The sequence below is a fragment of the Prorops nasuta genome, unplaced genomic scaffold (assembly GCF_024137725.1).
Source record: "Prorops nasuta isolate Cenicafe-Biocafe unplaced genomic scaffold, Cenicafe_Pnas_1.2 PNAS00015, whole genome shotgun sequence".
NCBI lineage: Eukaryota > Metazoa > Arthropoda > Insecta > Hymenoptera > Bethylidae > Prorops > Prorops nasuta.
Genome location: NW_027116812.1, coordinates 2,214,541 through 2,235,000, shown reverse-complemented (window position 1 = coordinate 2,235,000; position 20,460 = coordinate 2,214,541). Strand labels below are relative to the sequence as shown.

The 20,460-nt window shown below is 29.1% G+C and overlaps 2 protein-coding genes across 3 annotated transcripts in view; both read right to left on the bottom strand.

The window, feature by feature from the left end:
- Positions 1–20,460, bottom strand: part of LOC136778854 (Krueppel-like factor 7) — a 222,529-nt gene that overhangs the window by 46,415 nt on the left and 155,654 nt on the right. The window lies entirely within an intron of this gene.
- Positions 2,913–8,535, bottom strand: LOC136779150 (uncharacterized). The gene is made up of 12 exons (XM_066736551.1): positions 8,529–8,535; positions 8,358–8,480; positions 8,064–8,186; positions 7,718–7,885; positions 7,465–7,590; positions 7,283–7,369; positions 7,060–7,182; positions 6,917–6,983; positions 6,717–6,826; positions 3,794–5,692; positions 3,547–3,723; positions 2,913–3,351 (listed from the first exon to the last, which is right to left on the bottom strand). The coding sequence occupies exons 1-12, from the start codon at positions 8,533–8,535 to the stop codon at positions 3,143–3,145; spliced, it is 3,219 nt and encodes a 1,072-aa protein (XP_066592648.1). The 3' UTR covers positions 2,913–3,142.

Sequence of the window (20,460 nt, the reverse complement as noted above, 5' to 3'; positions counted from 1 at the left end):
TCGCTGCACTCTACGTGGAAAAGCTAATCCAGCGAATCCGGGGTTCGTCAACCGATACGTGCCTCGCCATTCTTCCATGGAATCGCGCCAAAAACAATCGACTATTATATACTATATATAGAGCATATTATGGAAGCGTGCAGCTATATATATATATATATATATATATATATATATATGTTTATAAAAGGACAGATATGAGGACCATCCTAAAGTATCGTATACATTTGTATACATTGATATACCTCGTTCTCAGGAGTCACATTTCGCTTTCATTTTTTAAATGTATATCATTTCTATGAAGATATAAACCAAATTGATATTCTGTTATGTATTGATAATTAAAAGGACTTTTCTAGTATTAACATAGAATTGGTATATATTGCGTATACATTGCAAAATTTTTAGTATACATTAATTAAAGAAGGTTATTTTATTAATTTTACAATCTATTGAGAATGAGGTATATTGAAATGCAATAGATTTGATGAATTCAATGATTATTATTATAAATCGATAATTAATAGGACCGAGCAAAAAATTTTTTCAATCTCGCTAATGTGGATTTATATATGATACAGTAGTTCGAAAAAACGAGTAGCTAAAGTTTATAGAGGATATTGAATGTATTACATTAGAAAACAGGTCAGATCTTGTCGGAAGTATAAAATCAACTTAAGATACTTATACTGGCCAGGCGTGAAGCGAAATTTTCGTTTATGAAAAATGTGTATAAAGCAATCCAGGAAATCAACATCTAACTATATATTTTATTTGTACTTCACTATTATGCCAAATCCATTATAATTCATCGCAATCGTAGTAGATATATTTTAGCACACTTATTAGCGATATAATAATCTGCTAAACAAATGAGAGATATAATTTCTATTAGCAAAATCAACTATCTTTTCGGATAAAACCACAGGTGTCACAGTTTGAATGAATGATTTAAAGATTTTGCTATTTGCTATTTAACGAACGGACCCTCCGTTAAAAAAATTGAGTGTCTACATAAAATATATATGTTGGAAATAAATTAGATTAATGAATCTATGATCGTCTCTTACATTTTAAAAACATCTAATAATATTTCATAGAAGCTTCATAAACACGACTTGCTTGCAATATAAGTAGTTCTGACATTACTGACAATATATAATTAAGTGTTTATATATATCAGTAATTAAAGGGACCACAGTTTTGATATAAAGATAGAAATCAGGACCATGTAAAATGGTTTCAGTTTAATATCTATTTCTTGCTTTAAAATCCATTCTTTTGAGAAATATAAAAGGTTTGTCGTCTAGCATTTTATCTTGTGTGTATGTCAAAACACTATCATTATATCATATTTATTACACCAATCAATTTACATTAAGATTGATCTAATTCCACGCAGTGCCGACTTTATCATTGTATCAAAGCTTTGGTTCTTACAATTACTGATATATATAAACAGTTAATTATATATTGTCAGTAATGTTAGAACCGCTTATATTTGTAGTAAGTCGTATCCTCTTTTTCCAGCTTCTTTCAATATTATGGAATCTTTTTAAAGCCTCAGATATAATAATAGGATTCATTAATATAATTTTTATCAATCATTTTTTACGTAGTTACTGAATTTTTATAACGGAGAGTCCGTTTGTCGAATAATAAAATGTTTTAATCTTTCATTCAAACGTTGATACTAGTAGCCTAATCTAAAAGTGTAGATGATTTTGCTGATAGAGAAATTATATCTCATCTGTTTAACTGATTATTCGATCACTAATAAGTGTCCAAATATATTTCTACTACGGATACGATGAGTTGTAATGAGTCCGGTACATTACTGAAATACAAATGAAATATTCGGTTAGATGTCGATTTCCTTGATTGCTTTGTACGCATTTTTTATCAACGAAAATTTCACCTCACCTCTACTACATATGTATATATATATTTTTTATATTTATTTTATTTTTCCGACATATAGCTCTTCTCTGCTTTCAATGATGACAATACAACATTAATGCTTTCAATGATAACATATAATATCATGTGTTTAAAATTTGGTTTCAAAAATGGTTCTTGTTTAATTAGATTTATGAAAACAAGCGTTTTTATATATCAGTAATTATTAGGACTAAAGTATTTATCTAATGGAGTAGAACTCGGGTCCATAGAAAGAACCTTCAATGTGAATATAAATTCATTACATTAAACATTGTGCTCATTAATTGGGACTCATTCGACGTTGATTCTTAATACAGTCTGAGGTATAAGTAATGGAAACTGCATATTCAGAAGAGAAAACGGTTAAAATTCTCAACAAAAATATTAGACCTTCATATGAGATATTTCTCCCAACAGACTGTAATCAACATTACAATAATTTTTCAGTTTTACTATAATTAATTCCAATTTAAAGTAGAACTGTACTTAAAGAATATTTCATACGAAAGATACAAAATTTATTTTACTCTATCCCTAGAATCAGCAGTGCATAAAATGAGCATATACAAGAAATAAAGATTTTTCAGATTATTATGATGAAAGGTTTGTTTAATTTATAGATTTAGTACGCTATAATAACACCTATGAGTGATTGAGAAAACAAATGATCTGTTATGATTAAAAATGGTATTAATTTTACTGATAGGAAGGTAAGTGTTTATTTAATGATAGGAGTCAGCACCATTTAAAATATCTTCAATTTTATTATAAACTCGTTTATATAAAAAAACAATTCATATATATTTATATATTGGATAAAATCTATGTTAATATTATAATACATTTAGAACATTAAACTTTCCAACTGAAATCATTGAAGTTATAATATCATTATAAGATTAAAGCTACTTTCTATACAGTTCTAATAACTATCAAACCATAATACAATTATCTGTGTTATGTTGAAATAAATTACATGTGAAATATGATCCAAACGCAATGGTTATAATTTGTTAAAATAAAATAAACTGTGTTTATTAAAATAACTAGCATTAATTCAAATTTTGCCTGTAATTTAAACTAATTATAATTAGAATAAAAAATTAAGCAATAATTCTGTTATTTTACGCAAAAACAGATAAATAAAACTCGGAGCTTACAGTAATAATATGCGATATAATAATATTCATTTTAATATATTTTATATTCTTCTTTTAATCTGGTTATTCACCCATGTTTTTATAGTAGCAGAATTTCTTGTGAAGTAGCCTGGATATTTTTTTTTCAACTCTAGTATTTCCTTAAAAGAAGGCAGTGTTCTTGATTCAATGTGATGTCCGAACTCTTTAAGTGCAATTTCCTTTTCTTTTTCGCCCCACCGCTTACGAGTACACTTTCCAAATGGTGAAGCTAGATGCAAATATGAAATAAAATTAAAGTCTCATTTTGTAAAGATTAAAATAATAGAATACTGATTCTTGGAGTAATATAAGGAAAGAATATCAGAATACATAAAGAATTTGTTTTATCTTACTACATAACATTTAAATCAAGATAGTATAAAGCTACAAATACTTAAGAGAAGAATAATTAATAATTTTTTACTTGATCGTTTCTTCTTCATTGGTAAATTTTCTGCAATATAAGTGAAGTTATCCTCGTCAAGAGGGAATGCTTTTTTAGGAATAATTTCAGCCGAACCAGCTTGATTTTCTAACCATTCCGAGTCAGTATTTCTACGCACTCTCTTCGTTGGCGGATCATCTACATTTTCTTCTATACCTATTAAAAAAATAGAATATAATGCTAAACTGATTAGAAAACAAGTAATAAAATTTATAGAAAATTATACCGCTTTGATTGTCCACCGAATCATCACTCTCATCATTTATATCGTTACCGTGCACTATTTCTAAAATTTTAGATATCTGCAATATTTCTTTACTAAGTACAGGTTGGCGATAATGCTCTTTATGAATTTTATCTGCGTGCCCCATGAAGGCAGCCAGATCTGTAAGCTCGTCGTCTGTAAGGTTCAAAGAAGAGCAAGTGGTAGCCAAATGCTTTCGCAAGTTTGTACCACGCAATGCTTCAGGGTTACTTGCTCCACACTCTTCTGAAAATTTTTTTAAAATGAAATAAGCTCTAAGATATTTGTAATCACCCTTAAGTGTGCCAGGAACACCAAAAAGATAAGGGTTTTTAGGGTGTACTTTGGCACTTTGGCGGTATTGGAGCAGTATCTTTATATATTTGAATGCATCTCGAGTTAATAGTACTGACACTGTTTTTCCCAGCTTGCCTCGTATGATAAAGCGCATGTATCTCAAAGCAGTTTTCTTTTGCTCTTCTGACATTTTTTTAAATGAATCACCGAATGTTTTTTCATTAGCCGTTTCAAAATTATTGAAATCTTCTATGTAGCAGCGCTCCATTTCTCCTGCCCTACGTCTATTGAAGAGCTGCACTGAGATTAGTGTAAATTCGGCCAAATTTTTCCAATCATTGTACGAGAACTTTTCTTTAAGTGACGAATAACATGTTTTCATTCCATTATTTAAATACTTTATTAGCTTTTGAATGTCTGATCTAATAGGCAATATCTTTTTTAATTGTCTTCGCTTTTGAAATTGAGTCTCAATTGCTACGCGTGCAATTGACGAAGAATAGTCTTCGGTTATCAGTTTCAAAAACTTTTCTACTAATTCTAGTTTTTCTTTATCATCCCGCAATATATACACTGTAATAGCTCGTTTACTTATTTGCTTTAATAAAGTGCCCATTGCAGTTGCCGTAGATGGAGTTTTAAACCCATTTCCTGTTTCATTTATTCCTGCCAGGGTTTGAATTGTTTGAATACATAATTTATAGTATTTCGGATGCAAAACCGAAAACAAATCATTTATATCGCTATCCCTTTTTTTAATTTCATATAAAAATCGACCAATTTGACGTAATCTTTGACGAATCATGTCGTAGAAATGTGCGTCTTTATATTTATCACAGAGTTTATTTCCAAAAAGAATGCACAACTCATCGTAACGAATTGTCTTTGTAATGGTGTCCTCTCTGAGTGTGGGAAATACTCGTTGACGCAATACGTCACAAGCAACTTCATGTATGCGTCCAGCAGTTTGTCTTGACTTAGTTAATATATTTCTATTACTTTTATTCCTTTTTTTATTACAAGTGCGAAAATGGTATCTAAGAGATGATTTAGAGTATGAACCTTTACATTGAGGACAAAAAGCGAAGTCAACTGCTCTTTTATTCAATTTTTCATTGGGGCGTCTCATTACCTTCAGTTCGCCTTTATTTGCTTGAGAGTTTGTATTATAATAAAATTGACTTTGTTTTCGGATTATATTAATCAACATTTTTCGCTCTCGGCGTCCTTTTGGTATTAAGAGAAACTCTTTGACCTCTTTAATATCCCCATGCTTTCTTGATAAGTGACGACTCAGTTTAGTTTGATGAGTATGACAGTACATACAAAAATCTTTTTTAAGTCCAGATTCAACACTACTAACGATCATGGCCTCATCGTCAGGTACTCTATTTTCAGATGTATTTTTTATAGAATTCGATACATTCAATGTAGTATTAAGTGACGAATTTTTACTGATATATGCTAACGTAGATTTGTTAGATTCGTTACTTCCTATTAAATTTACATTAGAAACGTCTGAGTCAGAAGTATCAGGCTTATAACTTGAACCACTTGTATTGTTGGATTCTTCTTCCCATACTTCTAAAATAAAAATTAGACTTTATACAACCTGAAAATTACAATTATATTGTATCTTAAAGTTATTAAACAATGAGAATATTTAGTCGAAGGAGGTGGGGACATGTATTAAGCCCACTTGATGCGGGGATTGATCCAAGACTATCAATTATTAAATAAATCCAAAGATAAAGTGACAAAATCGAAAAAAACCAAGTGAGGTGGGAAAAGCAGTGATACGCGAATTATTTTTCTATTATTCCTATTAATCTCCCCCCCCCTCCCGCGCTCTCTTAAACCACTCTATTTTTCTATGTCTTTAAAATGTATAATAAAAATTAGTTTACTAAATTGCCTGACTGTTAGAACAAAGAAAACAAAAAGTATAACAGAAACAACGTGCGGAGCAATGTTCATGTTTTTCGCTCTATTATACTCTCACTATCATCAGAAATAGTCATACGGTTTAGCTAGCAATCGTACAAAACTAATATAGACAGATGTTGGTGAAAAGTTATATAGGCATATATTCTGACAATTTAAAAATCTTCATTGAAATGTATAATTTTTCTATTAATTATGGAGCTTGAATAAGCATATAATTAACAAGAATATTAACATGTACCCAAATAAGCAATTTACGATTTAACGTTGTCAAAAATAATATATATATATAATATACTATAATTTATTGAAATCATGCCACAACTGAATTAATTTATTTAACAGCTACCAATTCTATTTATTGTGAATAACTACAAATCGAAAATTGTTCATATAAGAATGAAAATTCAGTGCCAAATTTGTAATAATTTGTAGCATTTTAGCTCGATTGTAACGAATTTTAAATTCTTGTGAGAACTAGTTGCACGTAAGTTTACATTAAACCTATTTAAAAACGAGAACCGTAGAGACAATTGCCTTAAACCATAACTATCTTCCCCTTCGACAAACTAATTAAGACTTTATATATAAGAGAAGGTTGGATACAATTATTTGTTATTTGGAAATTAAGATATCTTATAAACATTCTTTGAGTAAGGCTTACCATTCTCAGGCAGATTTGATCGATCAATTTGTGGGACACATGAAACTTCCTCAAAGCTTTCATTTCCGTAGCTTCCTAGATTCACGTCTTCCATTATAATTGAGCTTATTCTAGATTTTTTAATTTATTAAATCAAATGATGAATTAATATAAATAAATATTTTTTAGTTAAAATAAATTTATAAGAAAATTAATCCAACCTTATATCATTGGTTGCTTCTATAGAATAACTATAATTAATGTTTGTTTTACTATGCTCAGAGGCATCTGCAATTAAAATAAAATTATTTAGCATAAGGATTTAATACAAAGATTTAATTAAAGGAGCGAACAATTTTTATACTTAGTGAGGAATAAGGAACTACAGCATTTGATCCATCAGTAGAAATAATATTATCAGTAGTAATAAAATTATTATGATACTCTGATTTTTCTTGTTCATAACTATCATTTTGTTTACTTAAATCTAAAATGTTTCAGGAAAAGAGTAATAAAAAGTAAAAAAGGTATATATACGATTTTACACATTCACCTTTGCTACAAATTACAAATTTATAATATTTTACCTTCTGAGAAATTTTCATTTGTAATGCAAGTATTGTTAAAAGCACTCCAAATATCAGTATTAGTACCAGATAATTTAAAATTTACAGCTGTAACATATGTAAAAGTACACGCAAATTAAACAATAAAAATTTAAGGAAAATTATAAAGAATTAAATGAATAAAAAGGAAGAGGACCATGTACCTTCACATTCCGTTATTGTGAGATCATAGGCACTGCTATTATGTAATTTATGGTTATTACTATCAACATTATTCAGATCAGCTACATTATTCTTATGTATATATAGATTATTTTGGGAATATTGCCCTGAAAGAAAATTTTACACAATCTCTTAATTATCAATTTATATCATTTCTTCGTAAACACACAAAATTTATATTTTCTCTTAGCCACTATAAATATAATGGTAACTTTAATAGTTACAGAAGCACACAAGCACTTAAGATAAATATAATATAAACAGAGCTAAGGAAGATGATACCTTCATATCCATGAGTATTAGATTCACCAGGAACGGCAATAATCATCTGATCAATAGAAATACATGTTCCATCTGATGAATCTCTTTGATAAATATTGGAATCATTATTTTTACACTGTGCTGAAAATGAAGAATGTGAAATACTTGGAGTTACTAACTTTTATATATCACATTAATAATTTGGATAAATAGAAAATCTTCCATGTATTTCTGCAGCAAACCTTACGTTACAGAATAACATGCAATAAGTTTTCAAAAATTAAATGGATTCTGTGAAAAGAGTTTAGGGAACAAATACCTTCGCATTCAATGGCCCTAGGTTCCCCAATTTTATGACCAGTGTCTGATTGTAGAGCAGTGAAGCTTTTTTCAACAGCTGAGTCTTTTTGACAAATAATGGTTCCATTGTTGTTACACCGTACTGAAAATGAAGGTTATGAAATTCTTATATTTACTTACTTTTACATGCTAAACATTAATAATGTGCTCTGATTTCCAAAATTTTTCTAACAGGCCACTTACGTAATAGAAGAACATGCAATGTTTTCAAGAAATAAATGGATTCTACGGAAAGAGTTTAGTGAACAAATACCTTCGCATTCAATGGCCCTAGGTTCCCCAGATTTATGACCAGTGTCTGATTGTAGAGTAGTGCAGCTTATTTCAACAGCTGAGTCTTTTTGACAAATAATGGTTCCATTGTTGTTACACCGTACTGAAAATGAAGGTTATGAAATTCTTATATTTACTTATTTTTACATGCTAAACATTAATAATGTGCTCTGATTTCCAAAATTTTTCTAACAGGCCACTTACGTAATAGAAGAACATGCAATGTTTTCAAGAAATAAATGGATTCTGCGGAAAGAGTTTAGTGAACAAATACCTTCGCATTCAATGGCCCTAGGTTCCCCAGATTTATGACCAGTGTCTGATTGTAGAGTAGTGCAGCTTATTTCAACAGCTGAGTCTTTTTGACAAATAATGGTTCCATTGTTGTTACACCGTACTGAAAATGAAGGTTATGAAATTCTTATATTTACTTACTTTTACATGCTAAACATTAGTAATGTGCTCTGATTTCCAAAATTTTTCTAACAGGCCACTTACGTAATAGAAGAACATGCAATGTTTTCAAGAAATAAATGGATTCTACGGAAAGAGTTTAGTGAACAAATACCTTCGCATTCAATGGCCCTAGGTTCCCCAGATTTATGACCAGTATCTGATTGTACAGTGGTGCAGCTTATTTCAACAGCTGAGTCTTTTTGACAAATAATGGTTCCATCATTGTTACACCGTGCTTAAAATGAAGGATATGAAATGATTGTTACTACTCATTTTTACAACCCATACATCAGTAATTTTTTTATATACCCAAATTTGAATATTTTTCCATAGCTCCCTTTTAGGTAATAGAATAATATGCCAGAAGTAATAAGAAATTAATTTGATTACATGATAAACGTTTAGAGTATAAATACCTTGGCATTCAATTTTACTAGATTCACTAGTGTTAAGACCAGTATCTGTTTGAAGAGTTCTGTAGCAAGTTTCGATAGCTGAGTCTTTTTGAGAACTACTGGTACCTTCATCGTTAGACCGTGCTGAAAATGAAGGATATAAAATGCATGTAATTACTAACTTCTGCTTGCCAGGAATTATTAATTTGCTTAAATACCAGAATTTCAAAACTTTTTTACAGCCTTCTTTACATAATAGAATAACATGCAATAAGTAATCAACAATTTATTTAACTGTAAGGATAGAGTTAATAAAATAAATACCTTTATATTCTGTAGCTCTAAGATCCCCGGCATTAATATTAATTGTATTTTCTTTATTAGCCAAATCACATTTGCTTTTAGTTTCAGCTTTCCTATCATTGTTTCTTCTTTTGACTTAAATTGAAAAATAATTTTTAGTTTTTTCTTTATATTATTGAATGTCATCTTTATAGGTTTAAAGCAAAGGAGCAAATGTGAATAGTTTATGCAATTACCTTTCCTCTTCTTTGGTTGATCAGAATTATCTTCTTCAGCTTTTATGGTCTCCAAACCGTTTTTTTCTAAATCATCTTTTATCTTTATAAGATTTTTGTGATTTTCTGAAAATCGAAGGAAAATAATTTAATTGAACGATGTAGATGGTAAAAATAAATCTACATAATTTTTACTTACTAGAAATTTTAATGATTTCACCAGCATATCGTTTACCATCTTTATATTTAATGCTAAGATCACCATTTTTACATGAAATATCTGTTTCTTTACAGATATAATATATATTATCCGTGAATAAAACTAAAGCATACATTTTGGAGTCTATACAAATGAAGTATACTTTTTGAGACAATGGTGATTGTTTTATAAATTGGCTTTGTTAGAAAACCAACGAACAATATGCACACGAGCCATGAGGAAGTCCAAGGAAGTCTAGAAGTTCTGGAATGTTCTTCAACTGTTTAACGCTGAAAATTTTGCAACACTGCCTTAAACAAATTCCGAGCATTCATGACGTTTTTTGCTTGTTTTAATTTATCGGCAGCGGCAACTGTGACTTCCCGCGGTTAGAATTTGAATTTTACCCTGTAAAGCCAGTCTGGGTCTAAGCGGACCCCCCACTCTGACTACCCAGCTTATATAGTTATATAGACTCGGACGCCATAGTAGGGGGACGATATAGACGCAGACTGGCTTCACTTGTAAAACTCATTCTAACCGCGGGAAGTTATAGTGGCCGCTGCCTAAAATTCAAAACAAGCAAAAAACGTCCTCAAATCATCACATTTTTTTAAGGCAATGTTGCAATATTTCCAGCGTTAAACAGTTGAAGAACATTCCAGAACTTCTAGACTTCCTTGGACTTCCTCATGGCTCGTGTGCATATTGATCGTTGGTTTTCTAACAAAGCTAATTTATAAAACAATCACCATTACCGCAAAAAGTATACTACATTCGTTTAGACTCAATAATATAAGCTTTGCTTTATTCACGGATAATGTTTATTATATCTCTAAAGAAGCAGATATTTCATGTACAAATAGTGAACTTTATGCTGGTGAAATCATTAAAATTTCTAGTAAGTAAAAATTAAGTAGATACATTTTTTACTATCAACATTGTTTTGTTTAATCATTTTCCTTAAATTTTCAGAAAATCATAAAAATCTTATAAAAATAAAAGATAATTTAGAAACAAACGGTGTAGAAACTATAAAAGCTGAAAAAAATAATTATAACCAACCGAAGAAGAGGAAAGATAATTAAATAGAATATTCAAATTTGTTCCTTTGTTTAAAACCTATAAAGCTAATATTCAATAATATAAAAATAAAATAAAAATTTTTTATCAATCCAAGTCAAAAAAGAAGCAATGATAAGAAAGCTGTAACTAAAATCAAATGTGATTTGGCTCAAAAATACAATAAAATTAACATTAATGCTGGAATTCTTAGGGTTATAGAACGAAAAGGTACTTATTTTCTTAAATCTATCCTTACGGTCAAATCAAGTTTTGATCACATTATGCATGTTCTATTACTTGAAGGGGGCTATAAAAAAGTTTTTAAGTTTTACTATTTCAGCAAATTATTAATGTATGGCATGTAAAAATGAGTAATTATATGCACTTCATATCCTATACATTTTAACCACGGTGTAACAAGGATGGTAGCAGAATTAGTCAAAAAGACTCAGATGTCGAAACATGTTACAAAACTCTTCAAACGGATATTGGTCATAATACTGGTGAACCTAGTGGCAAACAATGCAAAGGTATTTATTATCTAAACGTCCGTATAGTCAAATTAATTTTTTATTACTTCTTACATATTACTCTATTACTTAAAGGGGGCTTTAGAAAAATATTCACATTTGGGTATATAAAAAAATAATTAATGTATGGCTTGTAAAAAAAAAAAATGAGTAATGACAATCATTTCATATCCTCCATTTTATGCACAGCGTAACCATGATGGAACCAGTATTTGCCAAAAAGATTCAGTTGTTGAAATAAGCTGCACCACTGTACAATCAGATGCTGGTCATAAAACTGGGGAACCTAGTGGCATAGAACATGAAGGTATTTGTTCTCTAAACTCCTTCCGTAGAATCCATTTATTTTCTGAAAACTTATTGCATGTTCTTCTATTACGTAAAGTAGGCTATAGAAAAATTTTGATACTTTGGAAATCGGAGCACATTATTAATGCTTAGCTGGTAAAAGTGAGGAAATATAAGCATTTCATTTCTTTCATTTTCAGCATGGTATAACAACAATGGTACCAGTATTTGCCAAAAAGACTCATTTGCTGAAATAAGCTGCACCACTGTACAATCAGATACTGGTCATAAATCTGGGGAACCTAGGGCCATTGAATGCGAAGCTATTTGTTTCCTAAACTCTTTCCACAGAATCCATTTATTTCTTGAAAACATATTGCATGTTCTTCTATTACGTAAGTGGGCTATAGAAAAATTTTGGAAATCAGAGCAATTATTAATGTTTAGCATGTAAAAGTAAGTAAATATAAGAATTTCATAACCTTCATTTTCAGTACGGTGTAACACCAATGGTACCAGTAATTGCCAAAAAGACTCAGCTGTTGAAATAAGCTGCACTACTCTACAATCAGACACTGGTCATAAAATTGGGGAACCTAGGGCCATTGATTTCGAAGGTATTTGTTCCCTAAACTCTTTCCACAGAATCCATTTAATTTCTGGAAACTTATTACATGTTATTCTGTAACACAAGGTTTCCTGCAGAAATACATGGAAGATTTTCTATTTAACCAAATTATTAATGTGATATATAAAAGTTAGTAACTCCAAGTATTTCATATTCTTCATTTTCAGCACAATGTAATAATAATGATTCCAATATTTGTCAAAGAGATTCATCAGATGGAACATGTATTTCTATTGATCAGATGATTATTGCCGTTCCTGGTGAATCTAATACTCATGAATATGAAGGTATCATCTTCCTTAGCTCTGTTTATATTATATTTATCTTAAGTGCTTGTGTGCTTCTGTAACTATTAAAGTTACCATTATATTTATAGTGGCTAAGAGAAAATATAAATTTTGTGTGTTTACGAAGAAATGATATAAATTGATAATTAAGAGATTGTGTAAAATTTTCTTTCAGGGCAATATTCCCAAAATAATCTATATATACATAAGAATAATGTAGCTGATCTGAATAATGTTGATAGTAATAACCATAAATTACATAATAGCAGTGCCTATGATCTCACAATAACGGAATGTGAAGGTACATGGTCCTCTTCCTTTTTATTTATTTAATTCTTTATAATTTTCCTTAAATTTTTATTGTTTAATTTGCGTGTACTTTTACTTATGTTACAGCTGTAAATTTTAAATTATCTGGTACTAATACTGATATTTGGAGTGCTTTTAACAATACTTGCATTACCAACGAAAATTTTTCAGAAGGTAAAATATTATAAATTTGTAATTTGTAGCAAAGGTGAATGTGTAAAATCGTATATTTACCTTTTTTACTTTTTATTACTCTTTTCTTGAAACGTTTTAGGTTTAAATAAACAAAATGATAGCTATGAACAAGAAAAATCAGAGTGTCATAATAATTTTATTACTACTGATAATATTATTTCTACTGATGGATCAAATGCTGTAGTTCCTTATTCCTCACTAGGTATAAAAATTGTTCGCTCCTTTAATTGAATCTTTGTATTAAATCCTTATGCTAAATAATTTTATTTTAATTGCAGATGCCTCTGAGCATAGTAAAACAAACATTAATTATAGTTATTCTATAGAAGCAACCAATGATATAAGGTTGGATTAATTTTCTTATAAATTTATTTTAACTAAAAAATATTTATTTATATTAATTCATCATTTGATTTAATAAATTAAAAAATCTAGAATAAGCTCAATTATAATGGAAGACGTGAATCTAGGAAGCTTCGGAAATGAAAGCTTTGAGGAAGTTTCATGTGTCCCACAAATTGATCGATCAAATCTGCCTGAGAATGGTAAGCCTTACTCAAAGAATGTTTATAAGATATCTTAATTTCCAAATAACAAATAATTGTATCCAACCTTCTCTTATATATAAAGTCTTAATTAGTTTGTCGAAGGGGAAGATAGTTATGGTTTAAGGCAATTGTCTCTACGGTTCTCGTTTTTAAATAGGTTTAATGTAAACTTACGTGCAACTAGTTCTCACAAGAATTTAAAATTCGTTACAATCGAGCTAAAATGCTACAAATTATTACAAATTTGGCACTGAATTTTCATTCTTATATGAACAATTTTCGATTTGTAGTTATTCACAATAAATAGAATTGGTAGCTGTTAAATAAATTAATTCAGTTGTGGCATGATTTCAATAAATTATAGTATATTATATATATATATTATTTTTGACAACGTTAAATCGTAAATTGCTTATTTGGGTACATGTTAATATTCTTGTTAATTATATGCTTATTCAAGCTCCATAAATAATAGAAAAATTATACATTTCAATGAAGATTTTTAAATTGTCAGAATATATGCCTATATAACTTTTCACCAACATCTGTCTATATTAGTTTTGTACGATTGCTAGCTAAACCGTATGACTATTTCTGATGATAGTGAGAGGATAATAGAACGAAAAACATGAACATTGCTCCGCACGTTGCTTCTGTTATCCCTTTTGTTTTCTTTGTTCTAACAGTCAGGCAATTTAGTAAACTAATTTTTATTATACATTTCAAAGACATAGAAAAATAGAGTGGATTAAGAGAGCGCGGGAGGGGGGAGGGGGAGATTAATAGGGATAATAGAAAAATAATTCGCGTATCACTGCTTTTCCTCCCTCACTTGGTTGTTTTCGATTTTTTCACTTTATCTTTAGATTTATTTAATAATTGATAGTCTTATACCAATCCCCGCATCAAGTGGGCTTAATACATGTCCCCACCTCCTTCGACTAAATATTCTCATTGTTTAATGATTTTAAGATACAAAATAATTGTAATTTTCAGGTTGTATAAAGTCTAATTTTTATTTTAGAAGCATGGGAAGAAGAATCCAACAATACAAGTGGTGCAAGTTATGATCCTGATACTTTTGACTCAGACGTTTCTAATGTAGATTTAATAGGAATTAACGAATCTAAGAAATTTACGTTAGCATATATGAGTAAAAATTCGTCAGTTATTCCTACATTGAATTTTTCGAATTCTGTAATAAATACATCTGGAAATAGAGTACCTGACGTTGAGGCCGTGATCGTTAGTAGTGTTGAAGCTGGACTTAAAAACGATCTTTGTATGTACTGCCACATTAATGAAACAAATCTGGTTTGACGCTTATCAAGAAAGAATGATGTTATTAAGAGGTCAAAAAGTTTCTCGTAATACCAGAAGGACATCGAGAGAACAAAACTTTGATTAATGAAATCTGAATAAAATTGAATTTTTTAATAAAAATAATTCACATGTAAATAAACGCGAACTGAAAGTATTGAGAGAGAAGCCTAATGAAAAATATAATAAAACAACAGTTGACTTCACTTTTTACCTTTAATGTAAAGGTATATACTGGAAATCAGCTCTTAGATACACTATTTGCACTCGTAATAAAAAAAAAATAGAAATATATTAACTAACTCACATAGACTGCTGGACGCATACATGAAATTGTTTGTGATGTATTGCGTCAACATGTTTTTGCTATACTCAGAGAGTTTACGATTAAAAAAACAATTCAATACGAGAGGAGTTGTGCATTCTCTTTGAAAATAAGCTCTATGATAAATATAAAGACGCACATTTTTACGACATGATTCATTAAAAATTACGATAAATTGGTTTTTTATATGAAGTTAAAAAAAGGGCTAACTATATAAATAATTTATTTTCCGTTTTACATCCAAAATTGAAAATGCATTTTTTCTGCGTGCCGCATAGAGGCAACTAAATCTGTAAGTTCGTTGTCTCTAAGGTTTAAAAAAGAGCAAGTGGTAGGCAAATGCTTTCACAAGTTTGTACGACGCAATGCTTCAGGATTACTTGTTCCACACTCTTCTGAAAAATTTTTAAAATGAAATAAGCTTTAAGATATTTGTAATCACCCTTAAGTGTGCCAGGAACAGCAAAAAGATAAGGGTTTTTAGGGTGTACTTTGGCACTTTGGCGGTATTGGAGCAGTATCTTTATATATTTGAATGCATCTCGAGTTAATAGTACTGACACTGTTTTTCCCAGCTTGCCTCGCATGGTAAAGCGCATGTATCTCAAAGTAGTTTTCTTTTGCCCTTCTGACATTTTTTTAAATGAATCACCGAAAGTTTTTTCATTAGCCGTTTCAAAATTATTGAAATCTTCTATGTAGCAGCGCTCCTTTCGGATGTAAAACCGAAAACAAATCATTTATATCGCTATCCCTTTTTTTAATTTCATATAAAAATCGACCAATTTGACGTAATCTTTGACGGATCATGTCGTAGAAATGTGCGTCTTTATATTTATCACAGAGTTTATTTCCAAAAAGAATGCACAACTCACCGTAACGAATTGTCTTTGTAATGGTGTTCTCTCTGAGTGTGGGAAATACTCGTTAACGCAATACGTCACAAGCAACTTCATGTATGCGTCCAGCAGTTTGTCTTGACTTAGTTAATATATTTCTATTACTTTTATTCCTTTTTTTATTACAAGTGCGAAAATGGTATCTAAGAGATGATTTAGAGTATGAACCTTTACATAGAGGACAAAAAGCGAAGTCAACTGCTCTTTTATTCAATTTTTCATTGGGGCGTTTCATTACCTTCAGTTCGCCTTTATTTGCTTGAGAGTTTGTATTATAATAAAATTGACTTTGTTTTCGGATTATATTAATCAAAATTTTTTGCTCTCGGCGTCCTTTTTGTATTAAGAGAAACTCTTTGACTTCTTTAATATCCCCATGCTTTCTTGATAAGTGACGACTCAGTTTGGTTTGATGAGTATGACAGTACATACAAAAATCTTTTTTAAGTCCAGATTCAACACTAATAACGATCATGGCCTCATCGTCAGGTACTCCATTTCCAGATGTATTTATTATAGAATTCGATACATTCAATGTAGTATTAAGTGACGAATTATATGTTTTCATTCCATTATTTAAATACTTTATTAGCTTTTGAATGTCTGATCTAATAGGCAATATCTTTTTTGATTGTCTCCGCTTTTGAAATTGAGTCTCAATTGCTACGCGTGCAATTGACGAAGAACAGTCTTCGGTTATCAGTTTCAAAAACTTTTCTACTAATTCTAGTTTTTCTTTATCATCCTGCAATATATACACTGTAATAGCTCGTTTACTTATTTGCTTTAATAAAGTGCCCATTGTAGTTGTCGTAGATGGAGTTTTAAACCCATTTCTTGTTTCATTTGTTTCTGCCAGGGATTTAATTGTTTGAATACACAGTCTGTAGTATTTCGAATGTAAAACCGGAAATTATTGTGCGTGTAGCAATTGAGACTCTGTTTCAAAAACGAAAGATTTTACTTATTAAATCAGACATTCGAAAGCTATTAAAGTATTTAAATAATAGGACAGAAGAAATAGAGCGCTGTTTTATAGAAAATTTCAATAATTTACAAAGTGCTAATGTTAGATAATAATGTAGTCAATAATAAGTTTCTAATTAAGGACGTTGTTGCGTTAAATATCTAATGTACTGTGGGACATGTTTATATTTTAAATAAATAAAATCTTGGTTTATAATTTAATAATTAATATTGATATATATATACATAAATAATTAAAAGAGAATGCAAAATAGGAGACATCTTTTTCATATTTGCATCGTATGTTAATTTAATATCTATATTTGTTCTTTTATCTTATTGAAATTAGATATTCTCGTAAATTAATTTTATTTTATTAGATTTTAATGAACGAGGAGTTATTTTAATCGTATAAATAAACTCTACAAACTTACCAAATTCGATTCTTAAATTTATTTATATAAAATGATAAGAATTAATTTTTTTGATTAGCAATTCGAATTTTTGATAAATAAACGTAGAAAAAAATAGATGCAAACACTTATTTACAAAATGAAATTTGGGGAGGTGTAGAGTATGCGTTTACGATGAAAATAGCTCCTCGTAAATTAAAATCTAATAAAGAATTACATTTTTTTACCAGAATATTTAAGGTCAATAAGAAACAAGAACAAATATAAATATTAAGATAGCATCCAATGCAAATATGAAAATGACGTTTCTTTTTTTTTGCCCTTTAATTATGTTTCAATGGTTATGTATTAATTATTCACTTATAAACGAGGATTTTATTTATTTCATATATAAAACATGTCTGAATGGTACAGTAAATATTTAATATGACAATGTCCTTAAATGATTTTGATGTTTTTATAAATATTATGGAATTATTATTTTTCAATACGGTACAGCCTTTTCTCTTAGAAGAATTAAAATATCAGAAAATTTCATGTTGGTAGAAATGTAGTCTTAAGCCATTGTAATAGGTAATAAATAAGCTCTCATTTCCTTAGAAATCTATAAGTGGAATAGTCTAGTAAATTAGTGTTTAGATCTCTAAATATGACAAAAGTTTAAAAGGCTAATGAATTTTTACGCTTACGTATGTTCTGCAGTAAGATAAAACAAATCCTTTATATATTTTGTTGTTTTCTTAAATTACTCCAAGAATTAGTATTCTATTATTTTAATTTTTACAAAATAAGACTTCTTTCTATTTAATTAATTGTTAATATTTATAAATACATATAAATATGTATATGTATATTAATATAGACTGGAAGGAAAGTACTTATTTAATGGCAGGAGTCATCACCATTTGAAATATCTTCAATTTTATTATAAACTCGTTTATATAAAAAAACAATTCATATATATTTATATATTGGATAAAATCTATGTTAATATTATAATACATTTAGAACATTAAACTTTCCAACTGAAATCATTGAAGTTATAATATCATTATAAGATTAAAGCTACTTTCTATACAGTTCTAATAACTATCGAACCATAATACAATTATCTGTGTTATGTTGAAAGAAATTACATGTGAAATATGATCCAAACGCAATGGTTATAATTTGTTAAAATAAAATAAACTGCGTTTATTAAAATAACTGGCATTAATTGAAATTTTGCCTGTAATTTAAACTAATTATAATTAGAAAAAAAATTAAGCAATAATTCTGTTATGTTACGCAAAAGCAGATAAATGAAACTCGGAGCTTACAATAATAATATGCGATATTATAATATTCATTTTAATATATTTTATATTCTTCTTTTAATCTGGTTATTCACCCATGTTTTTATAGCAGCAGAATTTCTTGTGAAATAGCCTGGATATTTTTTTTTCAACTCTAGTATTTCCTTAAAAGAAGGCAGTGTCCTTGATTGTAATGCATTTTTTTTTCTTTTTCGCCCTACCGCTTGCGACTACACTTTCAAAATATCTTGTCAGTAAAATAAATACCATTTTTAATCATAACAGATCATTTATTTTCTCAATCACCCATAGGTGTTATTATAGCATACTACATCTATAAATTAAACAAACCTTTCATCATAATAATCTGAAAAATCTTTATTTCTTGTATATGCTCATTTTATGCACTGCTGATTCTAGGGATAGAGTAAAATAAATTTTGTATCTCTCGTATAAAATATTCTTTAAGTACAGTTCTACTTTAAATTGAAAATAATTATAGTAAAACTGAAAAATTATTGTAATGTTGATTAGAGTCTGTTGGGTGAAATATCTCATATGAAGGTCTAATATTTTTGTTGAGAATTTTAACCGTTTTCTCTTCTGAATATGCAGTTTCCATTACTTATACCTCAGACTGTCTTAAGAATCAACGTCGAATGAGTCCCAATTAATGAGCACAATGTTTAATGTAATGAATTTATATTCACATTGAAGGTTCTTTCTATGGACCCGAGTTCTACTCCATTAGATAAATACTTTAGTCCTAATAATTACTGATATATAAAAACGCTTGTTTTCATAAATCTAATTAAACAAGAACCATTTTTGAAACCAAATTTTAAACACATGATATTATATGTTATCATTGAAAGCATTAATGTTGTATTGTCATCATTGAAAGCAGAGAAGAGCTATATGTCGGAAAAATAAAATAAATATAAAAAATATATATATACATATGTAGTAGAGGTGAGGTGAAATTTTCGTTGATAAAAAATGCGTACAAAGCAATCAAGGAAATCGACATATAACCGAATATTTCATTTGTATTTCAGTAATGTACCGGACTCATTACAACTCATCGTATCCGTAGTAGAAATATATTTGGACACTTATTAGTGATCGAATAATCAGTTAAACAGATGAGATATAATTTCTCTATCAGCAAAATCATCTACACTTTTAGATTAGGCTACTAGTATCAACGTTTGAATGAAAGATTAAAACATTTTATTATTCGACAAACGGACTCTCCGTTATAAAAATTCAGTAACTACATAAAAAATGATTGATAAAAATTATATTAATGAATCCTATTATTATATCTGAGGCTTTAAAAAGATTCCATAATATTGAAAGAAGCTGGAAAAAGAGGATACGACTTACTACAAATATAAGCGGTTCTAACATTACTGACAATATATAATTAACTGTTTATATATAT

Coding starts and splice junctions, on each gene's coding strand:
- LOC136779150 (XM_066736551.1), bottom strand. Junction 7,591..7,717: donor TATATTTATCTTAAGTGCTT/GTGTGCTTCTGT, acceptor ATTTTCTTTCAG/GGCAATATTCCCAAAATAAT. Junction 7,183..7,282: donor AAATGAAAATTTCTCAGAAG/GTAAAATATTAT, acceptor GAAACATTTTAG/ATTTAAGTAAACAAAATGAT.